The following is a 26,075-nucleotide window of genomic DNA, read 5'->3' as shown; positions in this document are numbered from 1 at the left end:
TCAGATATGAAGACATTTTCTAAGCTAAAGAGGTACATCATCCCAGCATGTAAAGGGCAGAAGGAACAGGTCAAGGGTATTATGGAAGAGGCATGCAGAAGCCCCTAAATTAGAGGTAGGGTATCACAGCTCTTTGTTTAAAAAATGGTTTCATAAAATGTATCCTTGGTACAATGGAGGGTGGTGATTCAGTGCAATAGGAATGCTAAGGAAGGACTCACCCAGTGGCCTGGCACTTCATGAGCAGCCCCTCAATCACATGTGAGGGATGCTGGGGGGGGGGGGGGAAGCAGGAGATAGTACTGAAGAGAGGGTACATTTACATATGGTTACCTGGCAATGTTGATTAGTCTTCTCTCTCTCTCTCTCAACTAATTGGGTTCCAGAAAAATAAAACAACAGAATAGGCTCTTTATTTTTCCAGGCCACCAATTAAAAATTTTCCCCTTTCCCTTTACATCAGAGAGGAGCTGACTTAAGTATCAATTAAATTAAATATCATTAAATCAGTGAAGCAAGAATCCAAGTACCTGTTCCTTCATTTTTGAGGTCTGTGTTATTTTGAATAGTGGCTGTGGCAAGACCATGACTTAAAAACTTAGCTATAACTTGTTTGGAATGGATTATCATTCTGCAACAGCTTAGGGTTTCTGTATCATCTTTTCAGAACCAGAAATCAGGAATTTAAATCCCACACTCAGTAGTTACTGTGTATTGTTACAAATGGTGCCGAGCAACAACTGTGTAATGTACAGAAATGCAGAGAAAGTCTTTGTGTAGACTTAACTTAAAGATAGAGAAGATAATGCATGAAATAATGGCAAAGAACAGTTCTTAAGAAAATGTGCTCACCAATCTTAAAAAGCTTTCTTTTGTAGGAAAGATTTTACTTGACACTAAGCTAATCCTTACATTTAATGTACTGATCTTTTGAAATGTAAATTAATTAAAGAAAGTTTGATGGGGAAAATTTAATATCCAGAGGCTACCCCCAAAGCAAAGAAAATTCTTGGCTTTCCTTAACCGAGGAAAAAGTTAAATTCTCCCTTGATACCAGTTTTAATTTAATTATTTTGCCATCCCTACTGGTTCCTTTGGAATATTAAAACCTTTGCAGATTAAATGCAAATATCCATTTAAAGCAGGAGTGTGTATCTTTAGGCCCTAGGGCCACTTGCTTTCTCAACCAAAGCTTTGTTGCCGAATAATAATTTTTAATCCAGCAGGAGGAAGAGTTTATTAATTATATGGGAAATAACAATTTTGAGTTAATTTCATTTTCTTTTACTTAATTCAGATTTAGTTTTTATTCCAGCCTGCCCCACCCTTGCATGACATTCAGTTCTTGTGTCCCTGATTTAATTGTACTTTTGGCCTTTAAATCCCAAAAGAGAATTCTAATAATAATTCATTGCTTAAGGAAAACTAACCTGCATATTCAGAGACTGCCCCCTTCACAATTCATCTATTTCTGTCATGAACACTAAAGTGAAAACAAATTTTACATTTTAGATTTTGTGATAAATACAGAGATAGATAACCAATTGTTCTCAGGCTAGGAAGGAGAGTTTTTTAATATAAAATATGTATGTTCTTAAAAACTAGGGTTTTTCCTGTTGATTGATCTTAAGTATGATTTATATTTGGCTTAATGAGAGGGAATTGCAAAATGGGCAAAGTCTTCTGTTGGAAACCAGCCTAGATTTGGATAAATACATCTAACTAGTAGAACTTATTAAGAGATCCTTCTCAAATAGTGGCATAAGAATGTAAAAATCTAGTCTTGCCCATCTAGTCTAGCGTCAGTATAGCATAGTGCAGAGGTCTTCAAACTTGGCCCTTTTATGACTTGTGCACTTCAACTCCCAGAATTCCTGAGCCAGGTACGCTGGCTGAGAAATTCTGGGAGTTGAAGCCCACAAGTCATAAAAGGGCCAAGTTTGAAGACCCCTGGCATAGTGGATAACAGGTTATGTTTGGGAAGTTCATAGGAGTAGCTCTACTGTATAGTTGTTCCATACAGACAGGATTTAAGACAGGCTGCTTGTGATTGAAAAGGTAATAAATTGCTCTCAAACCTTTCTAACTTGCTGCCAATAGCAAGACTCGTGGTAACAAATTCCACAATTTAACCTGTTTAACAGTATTACTTCCTGTCTATCTGTCGTGAAAGTCCCTATATTTAATTCCAGTGGATGATGTAAAGTGTTAACATTGCCAGAGAGGAGGAAGAAAAAAAAATCTCTCCATATTACTGTGTCATGCATGATTTTATATATTTCTAATATGTCTTCCCATATTGTAGTCTTTCTTCTTCTCCCTTTTTTTTCCTTTTGAGTGGTGATAGTGGTTTTATATTTATTGTATTTTCCGGCGTATAAGATGACTTTCTAAAGCGCAGAAATCGGTGCTGAAGTCGGGGGTCGTCTTATACGCCAAGTCATCTTATACACTGGAAATTACGGTAGTTTCCGGCGGATAAAACGACTTTCTAGGCATGGAAATCGGTGCCGAAGTCGGGAGTCGTCTTATACGCCGGGTCGCCTTATATGCCAGAAATTATGGTAGTTTCTGGCGGATAAGACAACTTTCTAGGCATGGAAATCGGCGCCGAAGTCGGAGGTTGTCTTATACACCGGGTCGCCTTATACGCCGGAAAATACAGTACTTATTTTTGTAATAAAAAAAAAGTTTTCTAGCAAATTCTAATCCCACCCAAGACATAAAGCCAACTGGATGACCTTAAGCCAGTCACTCTTTCTCAGCCCTAGGAAGGAGAAAAAGACAAACCAATTCTGAAAAAAAGTTTGCCAAGAAAACAGCAGGGACTAGTCCAGACATTTGCTAGTAGTCAAAAACTGACTTGAAAACACAAATTTCCTTAATGTTCTTAAGGTGTGGTCACAAGAACTGTAGGCAGTACTCTAACCATAGATTTGCACAAGGACATAATTCTATTGACAGTTTTATTTTCAATTCCCTTTCTAATTATTTCAAATAGAGAATTTGCCTTTCTCATAAGAATTGCACACTACTTACATTTTCACTTAGTTGTCCATTGTAATTGCAAGATTAACTTTCTGGTCAATCACTGCCAGATTAGATCTCATAAATGAACAAGCAAAGCTTGTACGTTTTGTGGCTTCCGGTTTCATCATGCAGTTGCCATGGACGGCTGGGAGATCTGCTCTTTCTCCAGTACAGGAGATGGATAATCCACGGATGGGTTTTCTCTGTCTGCCTGCTCTTGAGACCAAGTAGCCAAAACTTGACACGTCCCCACTTCCTGTGGAGTCCATTCTTAACTTGGTCTCTGCTCAAGAAGACTCGTTTTGGCGTGGCTCTCAGCTTATCAGGTTAGACAAAGAAATCCATTGATTGATTATCCCTTGATAATTGGCTTCCCCTTCCCAAAAAATTGCCACCTATAGGAATTTAACCACAAAATTTTCTGGAGATCAGTCCTGATCTCAAACCTAAAATTAAAAAGGGGATTGGTGGGGAGGGAAACTTCCCCACAGATATCAGCCAGCCCCAGGGCTCTGGGGGGTGGAAAGGGGGGGAAGAAGGCATCAGCAGAGACTACTTGCTGAACCTTTTCCCCAACCATTAAGTTTTCCTTGGGATCATCCCTAATCCTATATTAAAATTGGAAAAGGGGGTGTGGGGGGGGGGGAAACTCCCCACGGATCCCAGCCAGCCCCAGGGCTTTGGAGGTGGAAAAGGGGGGGAAAAGGCATCAGCAGAGACCACTTGCTGAGCTTTTCTCCCCAACCTTCCAAGGGATTTTTTCCTCAAATTGGGGGAAAAAGTAACAATCTCCAGGTCCGGATTCAAACTTGAATTTGGATCATCGGAGATTCCCTAGCAGCCCAGGGCAACCGCGGGCGCCATTTTAGTTGCCGCTTTCAGGCAACAAAGGCAATCCCTAACTGGGATTCCCTTAAAACGTCACCAGCGCGCCAAATTTAAATCCCCGGGCACAAGCAGTTTCTGGGAGGCTGCGGAGCTTATTTTCAGAGGGAAACGAGCCACGGCCACCCTCCTTTTTAAAAAGCCGAAGCACAGGAAGGGAGTAAGCCCCAACTAAGAAACGGGGGCTAGAGAACCCTCCTGGGATCCGCAAAGCCCGTTTTCAGGGAGAAACGAGCCGCGGCCGCCATCTCTTGCCAGAGGAAGGCAAACCGAGCTTAAGGAAGCTCCACATCATAACTGGAAGTACTGATAGAGGCGGAATAGGAGCGCACAGCCAGCGCTCCACCCCCGATACACACATATAATAATAGGACAAAATATAATAATAATAAAAATAAATAAATAATTTTTTTAAAAAAATTAATTAAAGCTAAAAATTAAGCGACTGCAAGGCCAACAGGCCTAAAGGCAGAACACACAATATTATCATCATCACCATTATTGTTGTTGTTGTTGTTGTTATTATTATTATTATTATTATTATTATTATTATTATTATTATTATTATTGTTGTTGTTCCTATTAGTATAATAGTAATAATATTAATAAGAATAAATTCCGCTCTAGGTGACCGCCATTTGATACCTTGTTGTGTATTAAGTCAGGCCTACAGACCCTTTTGAGGTCGCCACTGATATTTTTTGCCTCCCTTTTCTTTTTTCTACTGGTGCACGTTGCCTGGTCACCTAAGGCTTCCGGGCGGAACCCAAAGAGTGGTTCCAAACGTGCCTTCGGTACCTCCCTCAGCTACCGTGACCTTAGCCCAGAGAGAATATTTTTGTTGTGGTCGGGTGATCAGGGGAACAGTCCTGGTACTTGTTCTGACCAGAAGGCGGCAGGCAAGTGCAAAGCAAAGACAAAACACTCGCTCAAGAGGCCCTCCAAGTTGGCGGAAAAGCAAGCCAGCCGTAGGCACCAGGCCCTGGAGAAGGAGTTCTCCAGAGCGCAGAGGCAGGCCCAATTGGAATTGGTTCAAATGGCGGCCACCGAGATGGAATTACCATTGGGTCCATCCACATCAACCCAGAGCGTGTGGTCCATTCCAGGAACACCGCAACCACTGGATTCGCCATCCACATTAGCCCAACAAACAACCACGGCGGCAGGCACAACCACTGAGTCCACCTCTCCACCTGCGGTCACCACACCCAAAGGTAATGACATAGGGGACATCTGGGCAGATGGACGGCTAGAGACCCTATTAACCAAAGTGGTGGACCGAGCCCTAGCACAGCGCTCCGCCCACCACGACCAGGGGCCCTCCACCTCAGCCATGCCACACTCGGAACTCCCCTCAGAGTCCTCAGGCATTCAGGAACCTACCAGACAGCAGCATGGGCCATCAAAGCAGCCACCTCGGCCTCCTTTTTTGTCCGGGCCACCCTCATCTGGTTGCAACAACTACAAACCATAGTTCCTATGGATGACATACGAACACACCAGGACCTGGCTAAGATGGTAGCAGCCACGGAATACGCTGCAGACGCAACGCTCCAATCGGCCATTTTTTCATCCAGATCCATAGCATCCAACATAATTGCCAGGAGAATGCTATGGCTAAAACACTGGCAAGCTGACACCAAGGCTAAGTGGCGGCTAGCGACCGCCCCTTACTCAAGCAACGGTCTGTTTGGGGAGGCCTTGGACCCCTATCTTGTAGAGAACAAAGACAAGCGGAAGGTCATGGCACACTTGAACAAAAGGTCAGACAAACGTACCACACCTTACTTTCGTAGGCAGTCCTTTCGCCAACCGACAACCACGCCTATCAGTCAGGCACCCAAGCCATTCACTCCCAGGCAGAACAAACCGTACGGCCGCCCCTACGACAGACCGGGGTTCCAGCCCAGACAACAAAACCAGTCGAGACGACCCTTTTGTGGAACGGGTCGTCCGTACCGGAAGACAAAATGACTCCTACATAGACCTACCCATTGGAGGAAGACTAGCTCACTTCTTCCACCAGTGGGAGCAGACCTCCACGGACAACTGGGTACTACAAACCATCCAGTCCGGGCTGTCCCTGGAGTTCCTGGTCACACCCCCAGACCGACTCATCAACTGCTCGGTCTCCAGGAACCCCACCAAACGCAAACTCATGCAGGAGGCCATCCAACACCTGTTGGACATTCAAGCCATAGAACCGGTCCCAGCGGAATACAGAGGCAGAGGATTTTACTCCATCCTCTTCGTGGTTCCAAAGACTTCAGGAGGATGGAGGGCAATCCTGGACCTCAAAAACCTCAACCGCTACATCACATACAAAAAATTCAAGATGCAATCCCTTCAGTCCATCCTGGGAAGCATCAGAGAAGGAGACTTCCTGGCATCGATAGACCTCACGGAAGCCTACCTTCACATCCCCATCCACCCAAACCACCGCCGGTTCCTACGTTTCTGTTACGGGGGAAAACACTTCCAATACAGAGCTCTCCCCTTCGGTCTATCTTCGGCACCCAGGGTATTTACCAAGATACTAGCAGTGGTAGCCGCCAAACTGAGAAAAATCCCAATACACGTCCAATGTTACCTAGACGACATACTAATCCAAGCAACATCCCTACAGACAGCTCAGGCGGACGTAAGGACCGTCATTCGCGTCCTCCAATTACACGGATTCTCAGTAAACTTTCAGAAGAGCCAGACAGTTCCCTCGTCCAGGCTGCTGCATCTGGGGGCCACGATAGACACAACCAACTGTATGGTCTATCTCTCCCAAGACCGGGTGGCCGGCATCAGGGAACTGGCTCGCTGGGTTCACAGGCAACGTTCAGTTCCGATACTAACACTTTCCCAATTATTGGGCAAGATGGTATCGGCCATAGCCATTGTACCCTGGGCCAGGCTCCACCTACGGGAACTACAGTGGTTTCTGCTCCCTTACCAACGGCAGAACACCAGCGCATCCAACCACCTAGTCAGGGTCACGGCACAAATCCGCAGGGCGCTACGCTGGTGGTGCTCTTGGGCCGTGACCAAGGGGTCACCCTTCAAGGAACCAGTCAGAGTTACCATCACTACAGACGCCAGTCTGTATGGTTGGGGAGCCCATCTGGACTCCCAGTTTGTACAGGGACATTGGTCCGCCACGGATCTGAGAAACAACATCAACTGGCTAGAACTCAGGGCTATCCACCTAGCCTTGCAACAATTCAAAGACAGAATCAGAGGCCACCACGTTCTAGTCCTAACAGACAACGTAGCAGCCAAGGCGCACATCAATCGGCAGGGGGGGACCAGATCAAAAACCCTGATGACAGAGGCATGACTCCTATTCAGCTGGGTAGAGCCCAATCTGAAGTCACTAAAAGCGGAACACATATCGGGGGTCAACAACCAGCAAGCGGACTTCCTAAGCCGCACCACAGTGGACCCTTCGGAGTGGGGGCTATACCCGAACTTGTTCCTAGACATCTCCCGCAAGTTCGGGTACCCGCTCCTCGATCTGTTCGCATCATCAGACAATGCCCAGCTCCCCAGATTTTACTCTCGTTACTTCAACCCGCGAGCAGAGGGGACGGACGCTCTGAGAACTCAGTGGCCTCAGGGTCTGCTTTATGCCTTTCCCCCACTACCACTCATACCGGCGGTCATCCGCAAGCTGATTCAGGAGCGGGCAGAAGTGATCCTAGTAGCACCATATTGGCCACAGAGACCGTGGTTCGCCGACCTGATGAACCTGTCTCAGTCGCCCCCATGGAACATTCCCCCTCATCAAGTGTCCCTACACCAGGGAACCATCAGTCACCCGGAACCCCATTGGTTACAACTGACCGCCTGGCACTGTGCCAGATAATGGCACAGGAACTATTCTCTCCCGGGGCCATTACCATAATTCAAGCTTCACGCCATCCGGCAACAAACCTCATTTACGACTCCACTTGGAAAAAATTTTGCCTTTGGTGCAGGGAACGGCAGTTTGACTTACACAAACTCTACATCCCTCAGATAGTAGATTACCTCTTGGAGGGACTAGACAGAGGCCTCGCCCCCGCGACCTTCTGCAGGCAAGTGGCAGCCTTGTCCACCCTCCTCACCTGCACGGATTCGGTTCTCTTAGCTCACCACCCTAGGATCCGCGCCTTTATCAAGGGCGCCTATAACACCAGACCTCCAGTAGTTCACAGGTACCCATCCTGGGAACTACTGCGAGTCCTTCACGCGCTCATTCGGTCACCATTTGAACCATTGGCGACCGTTTCCTTGCGACACCTGTCGCTAAAGGTGGCGTTCCTGATTGCCATCACATCGGCCAGACGAATTTCGGAACTGGCCGCACTGTCAGTCAGAAACGACCTATGCATTTTCCACAAGGACAGGGTGGTCCTTAGGTTAGATCCTGCCTTCATACCGAAGGTGAATTCACTCTTTCACAGGACACAGGAAGTAATTCTCCCAAACTTCTGTCCAAATCCAACACATGACCGGGAGCGGCAGTGGCATACATTGGACGTCCGCAGAGCTTTGCGGCGTTATATAAGGCGTACAGAACCCTTCTGCAAATCGGAGGCCCTATTTGTGTCCTTCCAAGCGGGCACCTTGGGGCGGAAAGTTTCCGCGGGCACCATTGGAAGGTGGATCCGAAGCTATATCGCAGAAGCTTACAATGTATCATCCCTGCCGCCCCCAAGTTATCTCACAGCCCATTCCACCCGAAGCGCTGCAACTTCGGCGGCATGGGCTACCCAGGCGTCAATCGAGGAAGTTTGCAGGGCCGCGACATAGTCATCGCCTTCCCCGTTTATACGACACTACAAGATAGACCGCTTTGCATCGGCGGACGCCTCCTTTGGTAGGAGGGTCCTCCAGCAAGTTGTCTCAAAGATCAATCTACCGGCCTTATCTGTTTCCTACCCCTTGGGACAGTGAGGCTTTGGTACGTCCCATCCGTGGATTATCCATCTCCTGTACTGGAGAAGGGGCGTGGTCTTACCTGAACGCCTTTTCTCAGTACGGAGATGGATAATCTACACCCACCCCAAGGCCAGCAGGCCGCTAGTAGGGAGCTGAGAGCCAATACCTCGTCAATCATCAGCCAATTCGCCCTCGTTAAGAATGGACTCCACAGGAAGTGGGGGCGTGTCAAGTTTTGGCTACTTGGTCTCAAGAGCAGGCAGACAGAGAAAACCCATCCGTGGATTATCCATCTCCGTACTGAGAAAAGGCGTTCAGGTAAGACCAACGCCCCTTCTCCCCCGTTCAGTTTTGCATCGCTGGGGGGCCTTGAAAAGGGCCAAAAATCACCCCGGAGAGGCGACCAGCAAGGAGGGGCTTTTGCTGGATCACAGGAGAGCAACAACTTTCCTGTGAGACCTGGCATTTCCTCCAAACCGGCGGACAAAAGGACCGGCCATAGAAATATGGCTCGTCCCTAGGCTGCTAACAGCCAAAGTCACATTAACATCTGGCAACTTCAAAGCAGCGTGGAAAGGATTGGGTGAGATCTGCCTCTCTTACATCCTAATTACTTAATTACCTGCATAAGCTGCTAAAGTACTTTCCCCCCTGTGGTGAGGGAAGGGGGATTTTAGCCCTCCCTCCAGAAACAGCGGCTATCAACCACTTGGGAGTCTAAAACGTTGGGAAAAATACTGGGATCCTAATTGGAATTCTATTTTTTAAAACTGGTGGATTATAAGACCTGTAACTTTATGTTCTCTATTTTTTCTTCTTCTCTGATTTTTACTCTAACTATTATTGAAGATTTGGGTTCTTTTTCTCCCCCTTAAAATAGAGGGGGAAGAGAAAACTGAAAAGATCTAACTAACTCTGAGATGACATTTGCTGGCTAAATTTGAGACTGTAACCTGCTATTCTTTAAGAGAGACTTGTTGATTGCCTTAAAAACAGATAAGATAAAAAAGTAACCTTGAAGCACCATCTGCAAGAAACTCAGCTCAGCTTTTTACTTGGTGGACTTTCTGATTGTAAGTTTTTTGTTTAGTTTAATATATGACAATGGAAGAAGAACAGGAATGGATTTCTCCGACAGAGGAAGTACAGGAACAAATTATTTATATGTTAAAAGCAATTATCCAAACTCTCCATATGCAAGCTCAAACTATGACTTCAACTAAAGAATCATCTATACAGAATTCTATAGAGAAGGGGAAACAACCAAATGTTATGACAGGAGACTTAGATACTCAACAAATACAAACTGTGGAAAATACGGGAAGGAAACTGATAATAGAGAACAAGGAAAGGACTTTTCTTATAATCCAGAAGGAATTTGAAGACAAAAAAGAAAAACAGATGAAAGACAAGATAAATACTTCGGGACAACTGCATCGAACTGGAAAAATAAAGAGACGACCTGTTAAACCAGCTAGCCCTCTTAAAAAAACAGCAACTGAACGCCTTTATCAATATCAAACAATAGTTATAACAATACAAGGAGATCTTTTTGATGATTTAAAATCGAAGATACGAAAGATGATTTGGCAGAGGAAAAAAGCTAGAATTAGACTGAAAGGGATTGGGGTTTTGATCTATATATGAGATCTAAAATAGAATATATTTACATGGATAGAATATGTATTTTGAATATAAGATATTGTAATGATTTGAGATAAAATTGGTTTTATAAAATCTAGAACTATAAATATCGAAATAAGAATATTATATTGTCTTATTCGTTTGTTAAGATATATGATAGATTTTACATATAAGGTCTGTATTTTAAATATTAGATCATATGAGGAATTGTGATAAAGGAATCGTGTTTAATTAAAATTTGGAAAAAAGATAAATATTAAATGTTAAATTAAAATATTAAGGGGAAATCAATTATCAGGTTACTGATTTGCTAAAAGTTTGAATGTCTATAGATAACTAAGACTTGAATTTAAGATATTGTCATGAGTTGAGACACAGGTTAAATAAAACTTAGAAGTATAAATACTAATAATTAAATTCATATATTAGCTTGTGGTATAAATGCTGATGGTTTATATATTTATTTATTTATTTTTCTCTTTTTCTGGAAAAGAAGAAAAGAAAGTAGAAAAAGGAAAAGAAAAGAAAAATTATTAGCCCTAAATATGAGATAGGAGACTGAGAAATTGGGATCATTTAAAATCTGGAAATGATAAAGATTAAACGTTAAATTTAAATATTAATGCAAAATTAAAGTTAAGAAAAACTTATTAGGCTATTGTCTAAAAGATGGAATGTCAAATTAATTAAGGTATGTATAGACTGAAGATTATTGATGAATATTAGAAAGGTATTTTTTGTTTGATTGATAGAATAAGAACTGTGTTGATCTGAATATGATAGTAGATCTTATGGGGGAAAGAGAGGGAATTTGTTGTTGTAATACTTTGAGATTTGTACTGATGATATTTAAATGTAATGGAATTACAATGCTCAACCGCCACGCTACTTTTCAAATATGTAAATGCAATATTGGAAAATTAATAAAAAACTTGGACATAAAAAAAAGCTTGTACATTTTGTGCCATCGTTCATCTCTATACTTTTGACTAGTGAAAAACTATGACTATTGGAAGTAGTAATGTAATGGAGAGCATTGCAGTTGATCGACCATGATCATGTATTCCAAAAGCCAAACTCTGCATTTCATTAGATTAGATGGCATATAAATAGTCCTCAACTTACAACCACAATTGAGCCCAGAATTTCTGTTGCTAAGTGAGACATTTGTTAAGTGAGTTTTGCCCCGTTCTTGCAATGTTCTGGCCACAGTTGTTAAGGGAATCACTGTAGTTGTTAAGTCAGTAATACGGTTGTTAACTGTATCTGTTTTCCCCAGATTGCAAAAGGTGATCACATGACCCCAGGATACTATAACCATCATAAATATGAGTCAATTGCCAAGTGTCTGAATTTTGATCATGGGGATGCTGCAACGGGTGTACACATGCAAAACAGTCATAAGTCACTTTTTTCAGTTGCCTTTGTAACTTTGAATGATCCGTTGTAAGTCGAGGACTACCTGACTTTTGTTTCTATATTTGCCACAGCTTCAGAGAAAGTGCACTTGCTATTGTTCCTTGGAGTGAGAAAAAACACAGAGAAGAAGATTGGTGTGAAGGGCCACCATGCAAGTAAGTATATGTTAATTTAATTTGATATTTGCATTAGTGATCCAGTCTTTTTAAGTTTGGTAGGAACTATCCGCGGGAAATCCTTCATCTGCAGTTTCTGCATTCTCCTTTGAAAGCAGAATACCAACTGCATCTTTTCTCTCTCTCTCTTTAATATATATTTCTTTTAGAATGGTTGATACAGTAAAAGTATTCAAAAAAAAGCCAACAAAAAAGATAAAAAGTAAGAAAAAAGGAATGAAAAGAAAACATTTGCTAATCTTTCTATTGAATAATTATAATTATCAACCAGTTCTTTTCCCCATCCTTTTTTGCCCCTTTAAACCCCCAAATCATTAATTCAGTCATGTTTTTTCAACAAAAAGTCTACATAAAGTTTTTAGTCTTTCAAAAAAAAAAAAATCTTTGTCATTTTTTTTCCATGACCAAAATGGTCAATTTCTCTATTTCTGCAAGTTCAGTCAGTTTTACAGTATAACCCCAAACTTCCACTGTACATATTGCATTATTTTTCCATGTTTTTGCATGCAATAAGCTTTCTGCAGTTGTTTGGTCTCTTTTTTGAGAGAACTTGTAGTCCTAAACAGATAAAGAACACTTCAAAGCTTTGGATATGCTATGATAAAATTAGGCTTATTAATCAGAACTGGCTTTCTTGTTTTGGGATACATATAGTTTAATTTTTTATTCCCATGATCTGAATAACCATATATGGAGGCTACTTCCTCTTCTCTGAGTTTTTTTCCTAATAATATCATGTCATGGGGTTGGTGGCATTACATTAGGTCTTCTACTCATAACTAATTAGATTCTAGTAGCACTAACCTCTGCTCAAAGAACTAGCTTTTTATATGACAAGATAATAGGGATTAAATTGTTTCTTTTTAGAAGTACAGAACTTCCCAATTCTGTATTTGGTATGTAATTGATATTGCTTTAATTGCTTACAGGAAGCCACCCAGAGTTGATGTAAGATGGGTGGCTATATAAATGTTTTAAATAAAAAATGAAATAATTATTTACAATATTTTTATAATGTCTTTTTTCCCTCTTTTCCTGACTGTTTTCTCATAAAGTTTCTGTCTACCTTAGTCTTTTTATAAGAAAGTGGCATTGAACACTTTACTTTTTGTAATGCAAGTAGTCACACACAGAAATCTGTATAAATGCACAAAGTTATATCTGCATACTTCTTGTTCTTGAACAATGGTGCAGGTTGCTCTGTAGCAGGGGTGTCAAACTCGCAACGTTACATGACGTGTCACAACTTATTGTGGCTTTTTTTCCATTGCTGGCAATAGGGTGGGCGTAGTCTCGCTATGACGCATCCGGCCTGTGGGCCAGCAGTTTGACACCCCTGCTCTATAGAGTCAATTTGTTAATTTGGTTGCTTAGTAAGACACATTTAGTAGAATTCCTACCATGATAACAAGGATAGAAGACAATACCCATTCTCAATGCTCCTATCATCATGAGTTGCAGTCAGGAGTTAATTACAATGCCCTTACTCGTACGTGGACAAAAACTTTGCACCCAGCTAGAATTGAAGAGGCCCAGTTGTGAGAACAATTTCTGAACACAAGAGAAACCCATTTGTACATTAAATACACTTTTCTGTTTGTATACAGAGACTAATTTATTCACTTCCAGTAGTGTAATAAAAATGTGTACGTACATAAACTCCTGTTGATGCAGCAATAAGGTTTAATTACTTAGTAATGAGTGGAAATGCAGTAGGTGCAATCACCTTTTTTGTTTCCTTTATGTGCTAGAAATATCAATGTAAATCTTAAATTAGATGCTTTCTATGATTTTTTTAATATACTAATTTCTCAGAATAAAATATTTAAAAGAAAAATGAATCAGATTGTCTGTCTGTCTGTCTGTCTATCTATCTATCTATCTATCTATCTATCTATCTATCTATCTATCTATCTATCTATCTATTTATTTTATACCTATCTCTACCAAAATTGTATATCACCCAATTCTCAATGATTCTAGTGGGTCACAACAACTAAAGCAAGAGAAATACAATTAATTTAAAGAGTAATATACTGTATCAGTGTTTTAAATCTTTGGAAAGGATTTGTAATAGTAATAACATTCGGTTTTGGTCATGGGCCAATCAGAAGTAGCGTACCCAAGTACAATGAAAGGAAAATTAGGAATAAAAATAGCTAAATCACTAAAGGAGAAGATAAAAGTAACATGAACTTGTCGATATGATATACAAGACAGATATGGATTTTGGGGGGGGGTCCTTTTTTCTTTTTGATAATGGTTCTTTGAAATTAATCATATTGAGTTTTATAGCCACTAGTTGTTAAACTCATGCATTCAGTTCCTTTTCCGTATAAATAATCTGATTTCTGGATTCTGCATCTTTATTTTTGTTTGTGATGCTCAGATTAATTATTGATCCAGTTCTTCAAGATGAAAGTGAAATTTTGTTTGACTCTCAACCTGAATTGTTGAAATACAGAGCAACTGACCTTTCAATAGATTTAGTAACAGACTGGTACTGGAAACGAGCAGAGGAGATAGAAAATTACTCTATGCAGGTAAACACAAGACTATGGATTTATTTATTTTTTATTTTGAAGACCTGATATACTTTGTTTTGTGGAGTTAAAACATACATATAGATTTCATATAGATTAAATCTGATTATATTTCATATGCTGTGCTTCCCTTTGGATATTATCACAGAGGTACTTTTTCAAAAGGCAACAGGACTTTCTTTGTTTTTCCTTGAAGACGTTTTGCTTCTCATTCAAGAAGCTTCTTCAGTTCTGACTGGATGAGAAGTAAAACATCTTCAAGGAAAAACAAAGTACAGTTGCCTTTTGAAAAAGCACCTTTGGGACAACCATGACCTGGATGACTGAAAATCTCCATATTCTCTTTGGAGATTGACTTTGGAAATTATATGTAGTGAATATGCAATATATAAAGGAATATTTTCACATGTGATCTACCATATCAGAATTAGGTTATTAGTTTTATTATAGAATTTTTATATAGTGTTTTTTCAGCAACAAAAATGGGTAAGTGGGAGATGTCAGTTTATCTTCCACTATTCTGTTGAGCTATAATCAGTACATTTAAAATAAGCTTCCTGTTTTAAAATGTTCACCAAACTATAGAAGAATGTTATTGTGGGCTTCTGCCTATTTCGAAGGGCTCATTTATAAAGTGCTTGTAAAAAACAAAGATCTTTAAAGTTGTGTTTGCATTCAAAAAAGCCAGTTTTACTTTTAGTCCAGTGTCTTTTAAAAAAGAGGATTTATACAGTTCCATTAGTCTCAAATTCACAGTACGAGTATAAATACATTTTAAAAATTCTTAAAATAATATAGCAGCTATCTTTTACTTATGTTCTTGTTCATAAGTCCAGAGGAAAGCTTTGTGAAAGTGGTCTTTCTTCGGTTATAGCCACCTCAGTATCCTCATGAATGTTCAAGACATTAGTTATTAATTATAGTAAGTTGTGACAGTTCTACTTCTGAAACTGAAAAAGGTGCCTAACAGCATGCTCTATCTCATAGGTGTGGAAATGTAAATTCTTATTTGCCATGCCAATTTTAGAGAGTAGTAATGTCGGGCACAAGTAACATTTGTAACAATTGCTAGAAAATTAGCAATTTCACATGCACTTTCTTGAAATCTCTTAGATGGATAGCATGTGAAGCTGGTGGTATATTTTCAAGTTGCCATTGAGGTTTACAAAATCCTCACTTGTCATAACTATTTGTCTCTGTTTTTTTTATTATTTTTCACTTCATGTACAAGTCTCTGTCCTAGGGCTTCTATAGTGAAGATAGGGACAAATGATTTAGATCTGGGTGGAAGCCAAATAAAAGCTAGCCATTCCTCATCTCAGATAAGATACTATATGTTAACTGTATAAGAAATTTTGGGGATTAAATCTGCTCAGTTTGACATCTGGTATGACTGAATTTCAAAGTTTAATATTAATAGTTCAATATAAAATACCATTTTAAAATAGTATTTCAACCAGGTCAGAGTTGTGAATTGTGTTTGAAACAACTTTCTTCAGTTCTGAAAATCTTGCTCGAAGATTAATAAGTCACTAATGGTTTGACATTCTAATTTCATTCTGTTCTCTGTTTGTGGTTTAAATAGGTAGATTCTGCTCTCTCATTGGTTCGCCTTGGCATGGAAAGGAATATTCCTGGTCTTCGCTCTCTGTGTGATGATCTGGTTACATTGGAGACACTAGTTTATGAGACTGGATGTGACATTACTTTGAAGTTAAAAGAGTTACAGCAAATGGAAAACATTGAGAAGCTAAGGCTGTTAATGTCAAATGTATGTGTATTCATTTTTGCCCCATGGTGGGTAAGATTGAAAGAAAGAGTTATTTTATTTTGCAATGAAATTTTGCCTTACACAAAATTACAGTTCTTTTATCTTGCATGAAATCATCTTATTTTTATCTACATCTACAAAAAATTATTCTTAGGAGTTCAGAAGATTGGATACATAATTTAACCCTGATTGATGTTCTTATAAACATCATTTATTTTAGATAAGATGGGTGTGCTGCTTTCTCAAAGACAATTAATCTTTCTCAAAGACAATATTTTCTGAATGAGGGGAAAATGGGTTGCTCATTGCCAACAATATAAAAAATTCACATTTTAAGCTTCCAGAATGGGTAAGTTGGATATTGGTACAATCCAAGAGAAAAGCTGAGGAATAATTACTATACTATAATGTATTTGCTTATCAGTACAACATTGGGAGCATTACTTCAGGAAAACTTTTAGTAAAGTTTCAGAGTACTCTAGTAGTATTAATATGGAAAAAAAATTCTTAAGAATGGACTAAATACTTTCCTTTTTCATAATAATTTACCCCACCTTTGCTGTAAAGCAACACTTATGAGGTTTTATTTCATATTGTTCTTCCCTAGAATGATCTGAAAATATTCATATTACAATATTAATTCATTTTTAATAAAAAGATAAGAGATCAGTATAATGTGCAACATACAATATGCTTTTACAGTGATATTGACCACAAAGAGGCAGTATGGGATCAATTTCATCCTTATTATGAATTGTCGGACATCTGTAGCCAATTCTTTTTTGTGGGGTTAAAATCCTCTACGAAGATTTGAATGTATGGACTATTGCATTTTAGATGAGTAGGAAACCAGTTCTATAATGCAGGTGTCCCCAACTCCTGGTCTATGGACCTGTACTGGTCCGCAGCCCATTGGGAACCAGGGCACGCAAGCAGCAGGTGAGGCACGAAGCTTCAGAATTAGGTTGTACGGAATTAGGTTGTGTGCATGAAACCATCCTCCCCCCCACCCCGCCACTACTGCCATTGCTGTTGCTACCAGTCCATGGAGCCAGAAAGATTGGGGACCGCTGCCAGAATGTCTTCTGTTGGTCAGTATTACTGAAAATACCATCCAGGATATACCCTTTATATAAACAGATAAATTTCCCCTCCAGTATGGATGGGAGATAAGGTTAAAGTCATGTAAAATCTATGTAGGACCATGGCAGAATTTAACATTGGTGGCACTCTAAAATCTTTTACAGTGCATTAGAAAAAGAAAGCTTAAAGATCAGAAAAAGGAAACAAGTTGAGCTACATTTATGGGCTGAGTTTACTTTAATTTAGCATAGCTCTTTCTTATTTTATGTTGTGTCTCTGATTAATGAAAAGATATTTCATTTTCCAGTCATCAGAAGACAGATATGTCAAAAATGCTTACCAGTGGATGGTCCCCTTCCTACATCGGTGTGAAAATGAGTCTCCAGGCATTGCTAATGAGCTTCTCAGAGAGTACTTGGTAACATTGGCAAAGGAAGACCTGACATTCCCTTTGAAAATATTTGAACATTCTAAACCATTAGTAAGTTCATTTTATTGTTTAGGGGTATAGAAAACTATTTAATGAACTAATATGAAAAAAGGGTATCCAAATATTTGTTAAATGGCTAATGGCGTCCTAGAACTTGGAATTAGGCATTGCCACTGAGGCAACTCTTTAGATGAAGCAGATTTTATCAGTAAAAACCAAAGTTCTCCAAAATGAGATTTTCTTCTCAGCATGTGGACACTTGCCCAGAAGATTTCAAGAAGTCTCAAGTACCCATAATAAACTTCCATTAGTATCAGTTTCTCTTGTAAGTGAAGTGCCATTTCAGACAATTTGTGCAGTCCTAATTTTAAGTAGCCTTGTGAATGAACTTAATGAGCACAAAGGAATCCAATGAGAGTGTCAGAGTTGCAATCTTACATCAGCTAACCTGGTAGAAAATGCAATTGAACTTGATGGGACTTAGTTCTCAATAGATTATATTGTCAGTCTTAATTATTTTACATGAAGCACTTGTTCTGAATGTAATTGCTGAATTGTGAAATACAGGGACTGGAAAAATAAAAGAGATTAAGGGATCTTTATAGTAACTTCTTGGTACAGTGCTTTATAATTCTCCATTTTGAGTGGCTTGTTTTGATAATTATTTTTTTTTATTTTGTGGGCAATATACAGTTATAGAATGGCTGCGAGCAGTAGTGGAGGAAACTTAAACTATAGTATATATTAATGCTATTTATGTAAGAAAGTAACACATAGTTAAGTTAAAAGCTTTATAATTAGAAATACTTTCTTTTTATAAATTGCCTGATGAAAACACAATTTAGAAGGCTTTCAAAACGAAGTAAACTAAATTGAACATCCTCTCCTGATTCCTGTGTTCATTACTGAGTTTCCATTATGGGTAGTATGATTTTCTAAAACACCAAATTGAAATTTTGAATTTTTTTTATAAAGATCTTACTAGGTTGACTATACAACTGTAATGACACTACACAGAGTATTGTGCAGAGTATTAGAGTACTGAGAGTACTAGAGACATTAACAGCAAACTGACATACACTCTGGAACATAGCAATCTTTCTCTCTTAGAATCAGCAAAAAATAATTTCAGATCAACTTCTCTTAATGATGACCGCTTTAGAATGTATCTACAGCTGCAAACGTGATGACCAGCTTTCTCTGTGCTATGATATCTTAGAATGTCTCCCTCAAAGAGGTCTGGGGTGAGTATTATCATTCTTGAAACATTGAGTATTGTGGGATGGTTAAAAAAAAAATACTTTTGCTATCATTAATACCTATGAGATATCCACAGTTATTTATATAAATTTCACTATCTGAAGGATGATGTGACTTATAGTGACTTATCTAATTTTATATAATCATCATCTGACCATGCTTTATTTTAACATCACCTCTTTGTCTAGAAAGTTTCAGATTGGCAGGTGACAAATTGCTGGTGTTAATTCTCTCTGTGAAAGACCAGATGAGAGCTTGTTGTAGAACAGGGATGTCAAACTCAATTTCATTGAGGGACGCATCAGCATTGCGGTTGCCCTCGGGGTGGGGGGGCAGGGTGGGTGCAGCCTACTGGGTAGGCGTGGATGGAGTGGGTGTGGCCTACTGGGTGGGCATGGCCAGCTCTACATTGTTCGCGTCAAGGGTGCCTGTGGGAGCCTGGGCAGCAGTGGGACAGATCTGAGGGTCTCTGGCAGAAGGGGTTGGGACCAGGGCAAGTGCCAAGGCATGGTGCATTTCTTCATTCCTCACAAAGGGTGACACCTCCCCAGCATGCACCCGGGGGGCGGGGCCAATGCAGCAGGGGCTGGTTCCTCGCTGTTTCTGGACGGTCTTGTGGAGCTAAGACTGAATGCATTTCAGCATAGATGGCCACCACAAAATTGTACATTGGCTTCCGGCCGGTCTGGGCCAGGGCCAAGGCAGCGGGGGGCATTCCCTCATTGTTTCCAGGAAGGCTTCGCGAGCCACATGAAACCACTTCACGGGCCGCATCCGGCCCCCGGGCCTTGTGTTTGACATGTCTGTTGTAGAAGGATTGAGAAATAAAATATTTTAAATTCAATTTGGATTTGCTAAACTCAATTTAAATGCATATTGCCTGGAATATCCAGTGGTCCCAGAGAGTAGTGGAATATAATGCTACATGTATGATCTTTTTTGAGAGAATGCTGTACAGAAATTTTATTTTAGTGGCAAAACAAAGCATGTACATTATAGGTCAACAATCTTAGTTTCTTCATCATCACCAGCAAGGATGAGAAAGATCCCACACTGAAGCTAAGTAGAATTGATGTCAGCCACTCCTAAATGGATTGATGGTCTAACTCTGTTTAAGGCAACAATTTGAACATTAAGAGAACTAGCCTCTGCAGGCTCTTATGTAGGTAGTGTAATTTGGTAATGGAAGGAAGTACTTCCAGTGTCATGAACAGTGAATTTAATAAATAAATTATGATTATTTTAGTCCCAGCAAATCTGAAAGATGCTAGCCCTGGGTTTTTAGTCCTATTTCTTCACTGACATTTTTTATTGTGATATATTCAAATTTCCTATAACTTTTCCAGCCTTGAAACAGACATTGCCAATGATCTTCACAATAAAGTTGATGAATTGGAACAAATTCTTAGGTAAGAAGTTCCTTTCTTAATCTATATATCTCATTACTTTAACTTTATTAGTTCAGTGTTTATTGGATAGTTCTGAAGTCCAGGTTTGTGAGGATAAAAAAGGTCCATAGAGCAAGTATTATTGTAATCATCACTGAAATTACTCTTTGGGCCATGATGTAGCTATGTGAAAGAAAACAAAGTGCTTGGGAGGAAGAATGTCTACAATTAAGTAATTTCTCCATGTTGATCAGGGCAAGAACATTTCCAAGTTTTAGATTCATTAGGAGCCTACAGCAGACCGTGTCAGCCATTTTGTAATTCCATCTAAAAGTCACAGTGGTTAACAATTTTAATCTGCATGGAAAGTAATCTGTTCAAGACAGAGGTATTGCACAGAACCCTTCTTTCTTCATATCAGAATGCCAGGTCTAGTGTTATGTTGTGCTTCATCCATAGTACCAAGAATGAGTTTGTACAGACCATTGGCGTCCATATCATATATTAAATCTGAGCTATTCTTGATTGACCAAACTTGGCTGAGAAGTTATTATCAACTTGAAAAACTATTGTCCAGATTGCCTTAGTTGGTTAACGAAAAGAGGTAGATGATTAGTTAATCTGTTCCTCATGAGAATCCATCCACTCTCCTTTCCACACTCTAAATTGAGAGGTGGCAAATTAAAAATGTGTATGAATTGTGGCATCTAGAGTGTAACATGCATTATGGTGTTCTAATGCCACTCTTGCTTAGGGAATCCCAATGATTTACAATGCAACAGCCTTTAATAAATTTATGCAAACATATTCAAAGAAAGTAAGGTGGTATATGTGGTTTGCAGCACCATTCGATCAATATCGTACAGATTATTCATTTTGTACATATTGCATTTAATTTCTGCCAAGAAAGAAGAGGGTGTTTTTATGTGTCACAACCATAAAAATAAATAAAATATTGTGTTTTTCTTTTAAGAGAAAGTCTTTTTCTTTTGTTTGGGACTCTTAGCAATATAATTGGGAAGAACTATATGGTTCAATTGATATTTTTTGACAATTATTGCAGTGTATCAGAACGTTTGGAAAAACATGGACTCCAGAAACCTGTATCCTTTGTAAAAGACACAAAGAACAGTCCAGAAGAAGCACAGAAACTGATGATAAGATTGACTCGGCACATAGCCAAAAAGTGAGTACAGTGTAATGTAAGGCCACTGTTCTTAGTGGTAGTGAATCTGTATAACTAACTTTGTTTCCACTTGTAAGTTTGAAATAAATACTATTCAGCATTTGAAATAATAAATAATTATTAATATTAGGAAAATTGGTATTAAACCTCACTCTTAATGCCTAGAGTTTGTTCAAGTTACAGTCTACTGATGATTATACTATGAATCTTATTTATGATGTCACAATACCCATACAAAAGAGTTAAGAGATTGTATCATAATGTCATAGTCCCCTTTAATTTTGCAACTTAATTATGTGCTTTATAAATGTTAATATTTTTATATCTCTTAAAAGGCAGCCTTCTGTTAATGAGAAGTACTGGATGGGATTATTGCAAGACATGCTGGTTATGCAGAAAAATGTTTATAATTGTTTAAGAGCAGACACATGCTATGAGGTAATTGTTTCTTTTTTTTCCCCAGTGTGCAGTAAAAGATACTTTACATTTTATACTTCTTTGTACTAACTCTGTTTATATACTCCTAAATTCAAACAATGGAAGGAGAACTTAGTCTAGAGTTATCTCAGTATTTATTTTATCCATTTAAATCCTATAGTATTAAGTTTTCTTAACTATTTTAGCAATAAGGAAAAATTTGTAAAGCTAAAATTTATATAAGTAACTTGGATTTTAAAAGGAACATCTTTCGTGATTGGCTTTTAAGCAGAAGTTTGAATCAGTTTGCTACTGGAGTCTTCTAGGAATGAGCAATTCCTAACTGAATATTATTTAGTTTATTTTCAGAAAATTGTAACCAAGAAAATGGCTATAGTTATAGCAGTTGTAAAGAGTGGAACCTACAGTACATTTTAAGGATATTAAAACAAACATAGATAAACCTATTGGCTCTTTGTCTGTAAACATATGCAAAATATTCTTTTTCTTGAAGCAAACTGAAGAGGAAGAATTTTTTAAGTAAGGATGCTGAATAAATAGGGCTGTTATTCTTATTTGGGACAATACACTTTACTGTTCTTGATAAAAATACATTTCTTGGATTTCTAAGAAAAGCCAATATTTTAGCTTATCCAGAGCAAGGGGATTTCCCCCCCCCCTTGCCGCCCAGTTAAGAGGATTAAAAACAGCTTTAGCAAAGATTCTCTGAGACTTTATAATGCTTTTTTCTGACTACTTTGAAAAATCTGAAAAAGAATAGGGACTAGATGATGGCTTTAGTCCTGAAAAGCACATTTCAAATACCAACTTTGAAGTTTGTTGCTACTGATAGACTGGGCTAAGTATCCTGAAACATAGCCTGCATTTGAATAAAACCTAAACAAACAAACAAACAAATAAATAAATAATGCAAAACCTCTTAGAATTCTGCATTATTACAAATGCTTCCAGTGGAGACCACTTATATGTCCAGTTTACCTGTAGTCTAGTAATGTATTTGAGATATAGAAATCGCCTTTTAGCCTATTTGGACTAAATAAAATTGAGGGACTGTAATGAAAATCTCTGATTATTTTAGACCAGTAACTGTACTTGGAATAGCTGGAGTGTTTTCTCTGTATACTGCCACAAAGGGCATAGTGGGAGAGACCAGTTAAAAAGCATTTGTTTCCCAGGAAGCTACTAGTGAGATTTGTACCTGCCATTTAATAATAATAATAATAATAATAATAATAATAATAATAATAATAATAATAATAATAATAATAAAGCAATGGATAGGAAGACCAGAAAAATAATGACAATGAATCATGCCCTTCATCCACGCAGTGACAGTGACAGACTTTTCTACCAAGGCAAATAGGTGGGCGTGGAATGCTACAAGTACATCAGATGGTTGAAGAAGAAAAAATGGCTTTGGAAGAATATCTGAAGAACAATGATGAAGATGCACTGAAATTAGTATATCAGGAAGGCTTACTAACTACTGGAGAGACCAAACTGGTCTACAAGAAAGACCAAATGAAGAACAGAATAGAGGCATAGGAAGACAAAGCACTACATGGCCAATACATTAAAAAAATAGCTGGGAAAGCAGATAATAACAAGACCTGGCAATGGCTAAGAGCAGGAAAATTGAAGAAAGAGACCGAGGGACTAATTCTGGCTGCACAAGACCAAGCCTTAAGGACAAATGCATATAAAGTCAAAATTGAGAAGACAGCAACAGACAGTAAGTGCCGCCTATGCAAAGAAGCTGAAGAAACAGTGGACCACTTGCTAAGCTGTTGCAAGAAGATTGCACAAACTGATTACAAGCAGCGGCATGACAAAGTAGCAACAATGGTGCATTGGAAGATCTGCAAAAAATATCATTTGCCTGTAAGCAAAAACTGGTGGGATCATAAAATAGAGAAAGTCATAGAAAATGATAAAATTAAACTGCTCTGGGACTTCAGAATTCAAACAGACAAGCACCTGCAACATAACACCCCAGACTTAACAATTGTCGATAAAAACAAAAAAGTCTGGATAGTGGACGTTGCAATGCCTGGAGACAGAAAAGACGAGAAAGAACTGGAGAAGATAACAAAATACAAAGACCTACAAATAGAAATAGAAAGATTGTGGCAAAAGTAAGCAAGGGTAGTACCAATAGTAATAGGCTTCTTGGGCGCAATCCCAAAACAACTGGAGCACCACTTGAACACCATTGGCATTGACAAATTTGCTATTAGTCAATTGCAAAAGGCGGCCTTACTAGGAACTGCTTCCATCCTGCAACAATATCTGTAATACCATCAAACATCCACATCTGCCTATCCCAGGTCCTGGGTAAGGACTCGATAGGTAGACCAAATGCCAAATCCAGTCTGAACATCTGGCTGACTGTGCGATGATCCACAATAATAACAATAATAATAATAATAATAAAGTTGGAAGGGACCTTTGAGGTCATCTAGTCCAACCCCCTGCTCAGGCAGGAACCCTACACCATTTCGGACAAATGGCTGTCCAGTCTCTTCTTAAAAACTTCCAGTGTTGGAGCATTTACCGCTTCTGGAGGCAGGTTGTTCCATTGGTTAATTGTTCTAACTGTCAGGAAGTTTCTCCTTAGTTCTAAGTTGCTTCTCTCCTTGATCAGTTTCCATCCGTGGCTTTTTGTCCTGCCTTCAGGCCCCTTGGAGAATAGCTTGACTCCCTCTTCTTTGTGGCAGCCCTTGAGATGTTGGAACACTGCTATCATGTTCCCCCTAGTCCTTCTCTTCGTTAAACTAGACATACCCAATTCCAGCAATCGTTCCTTATATGTTTTAGCCTCCAGTCCCCTAATCATCTTTGTTGCTCTTCTCTGTACTCTTTCTAGCTTTTTCTTTCTTTTAGCTTTTTCCAAATATTTTCATTCTATTTTCAAAATAGGGGAATACCTTTACAAAACAACTGTTTACAGTGTTCTTATTTTTTAAAAAAATTCTTACTGGATTATGGGCCTTTGATAAAATGAAAATTATACAAGAGGCCTGTACAATTCTTTGCAATATTTCAGTTTCCTATAGTTAAAATTTAAAAAAAAAATGTTGAAGAAGGGATTACAGGTAGTCCTTGATTTACACCATTGAGCTCAACATTTCTATTGCTAAGGAAGGCAGTCGTTAAGTGAATCATGCTCCATTTTACAACCTTTTTGCCACAGTTGTTAAGCCAATCACCTGTAGTTATTAAGTGAATTTTGTGTCCGTGAATCTGGCTTCCGCCATTAACTTTGCTTGTCACAAGCTAGCTGGGAAGGTCTCAAATGGTGATCGGGTGGCCTTGGCACAGTGCCACCATCATAATTACATACCAGTTGCCAAGCGCCCAAATTTTGATCATGTGACCATGGGGATGTTGAAACTGACATAAGTGTGAGAACCGGTCATAAGTCACTTTTTTAATGGTCATTAAATCAGTGGCTGTAAGTTGAGGACTATCTGTATTGTGACATCTGGAGAAATATTTGTAGGTACTTTAAAGGTACAACATCTGATATCCTGGTGAATTTAAAAAGAATATTCACAGCCATAATGGTCTGTCCAGACAGAAACCTTCCTGTTTTCTTCCCAGAGATCCTGCCTGCTTCCTTGATTTCAAGGATTTGGTTTTGCAATTGGGAATTATAAAAGCTAGACTTTCTGTCTTAAGTAGAGCCATGTACTTTTTCTTATCTTTTTCACTAAGGTAAAAAAAAAAGTTTTGTCTGTGAGAAAGAGATTATGCTATATGCTTTGTCTTAGAAGCCTTAAAGCAGTGGTTCTCTTTCTAATGCTGTGACCCCATAATACATTTCTCCATGTTGTGGTGACCCCCAAGTGGGTGTGGCCACCAATAAGAGGGAGTAGGACAGCTAGGGAAAAGGGAAAAAAATGGCA

At 39.2% G+C, this 26,075-nt stretch overlaps 1 protein-coding gene across 3 annotated transcripts in view; it reads left to right on the top strand.

Annotated features, from left to right (window-relative positions):
- The window catches only part of NBAS (NBAS subunit of NRZ tethering complex), a 149,327-nt gene that overhangs the window by 57,308 nt on the left and 65,944 nt on the right, over window positions 1-26,075 (top strand). For all 3 annotated transcript variants that reach the window (XM_039334803.1, XM_039334812.1, XM_039334799.1), the window contains exons 22-29: window positions 11,964-12,047; window positions 14,458-14,611; window positions 16,197-16,382; window positions 17,773-17,946; window positions 19,006-19,139; window positions 20,502-20,564; window positions 21,607-21,729; window positions 22,065-22,167. In XM_039334803.1, the coding sequence (XP_039190737.1) occupies window positions 11,964-12,047; window positions 14,458-14,611; window positions 16,197-16,382; window positions 17,773-17,946; window positions 19,006-19,139; window positions 20,502-20,564; window positions 21,607-21,729; window positions 22,065-22,167 (1,021 nt within the window). The remainder of the gene's footprint in view (window positions 1-11,963; window positions 12,048-14,457; window positions 14,612-16,196; window positions 16,383-17,772; window positions 17,947-19,005; window positions 19,140-20,501; window positions 20,565-21,606; window positions 21,730-22,064; window positions 22,168-26,075) is intronic.

The sequence above is a fragment of the Crotalus tigris genome, unplaced genomic scaffold (assembly GCF_016545835.1).
Source record: "Crotalus tigris isolate CLP2741 ecotype Arizona unplaced genomic scaffold, ASM1654583v1 scf7180000017546.9332058, whole genome shotgun sequence".
Taxonomy (NCBI): Eukaryota; Metazoa; Chordata; class Lepidosauria; order Squamata; family Viperidae; genus Crotalus; species Crotalus tigris.
Note: the sequence above shows the minus strand (reverse complement) of the source record. Positions and strands in the feature narration are given on the sequence as shown.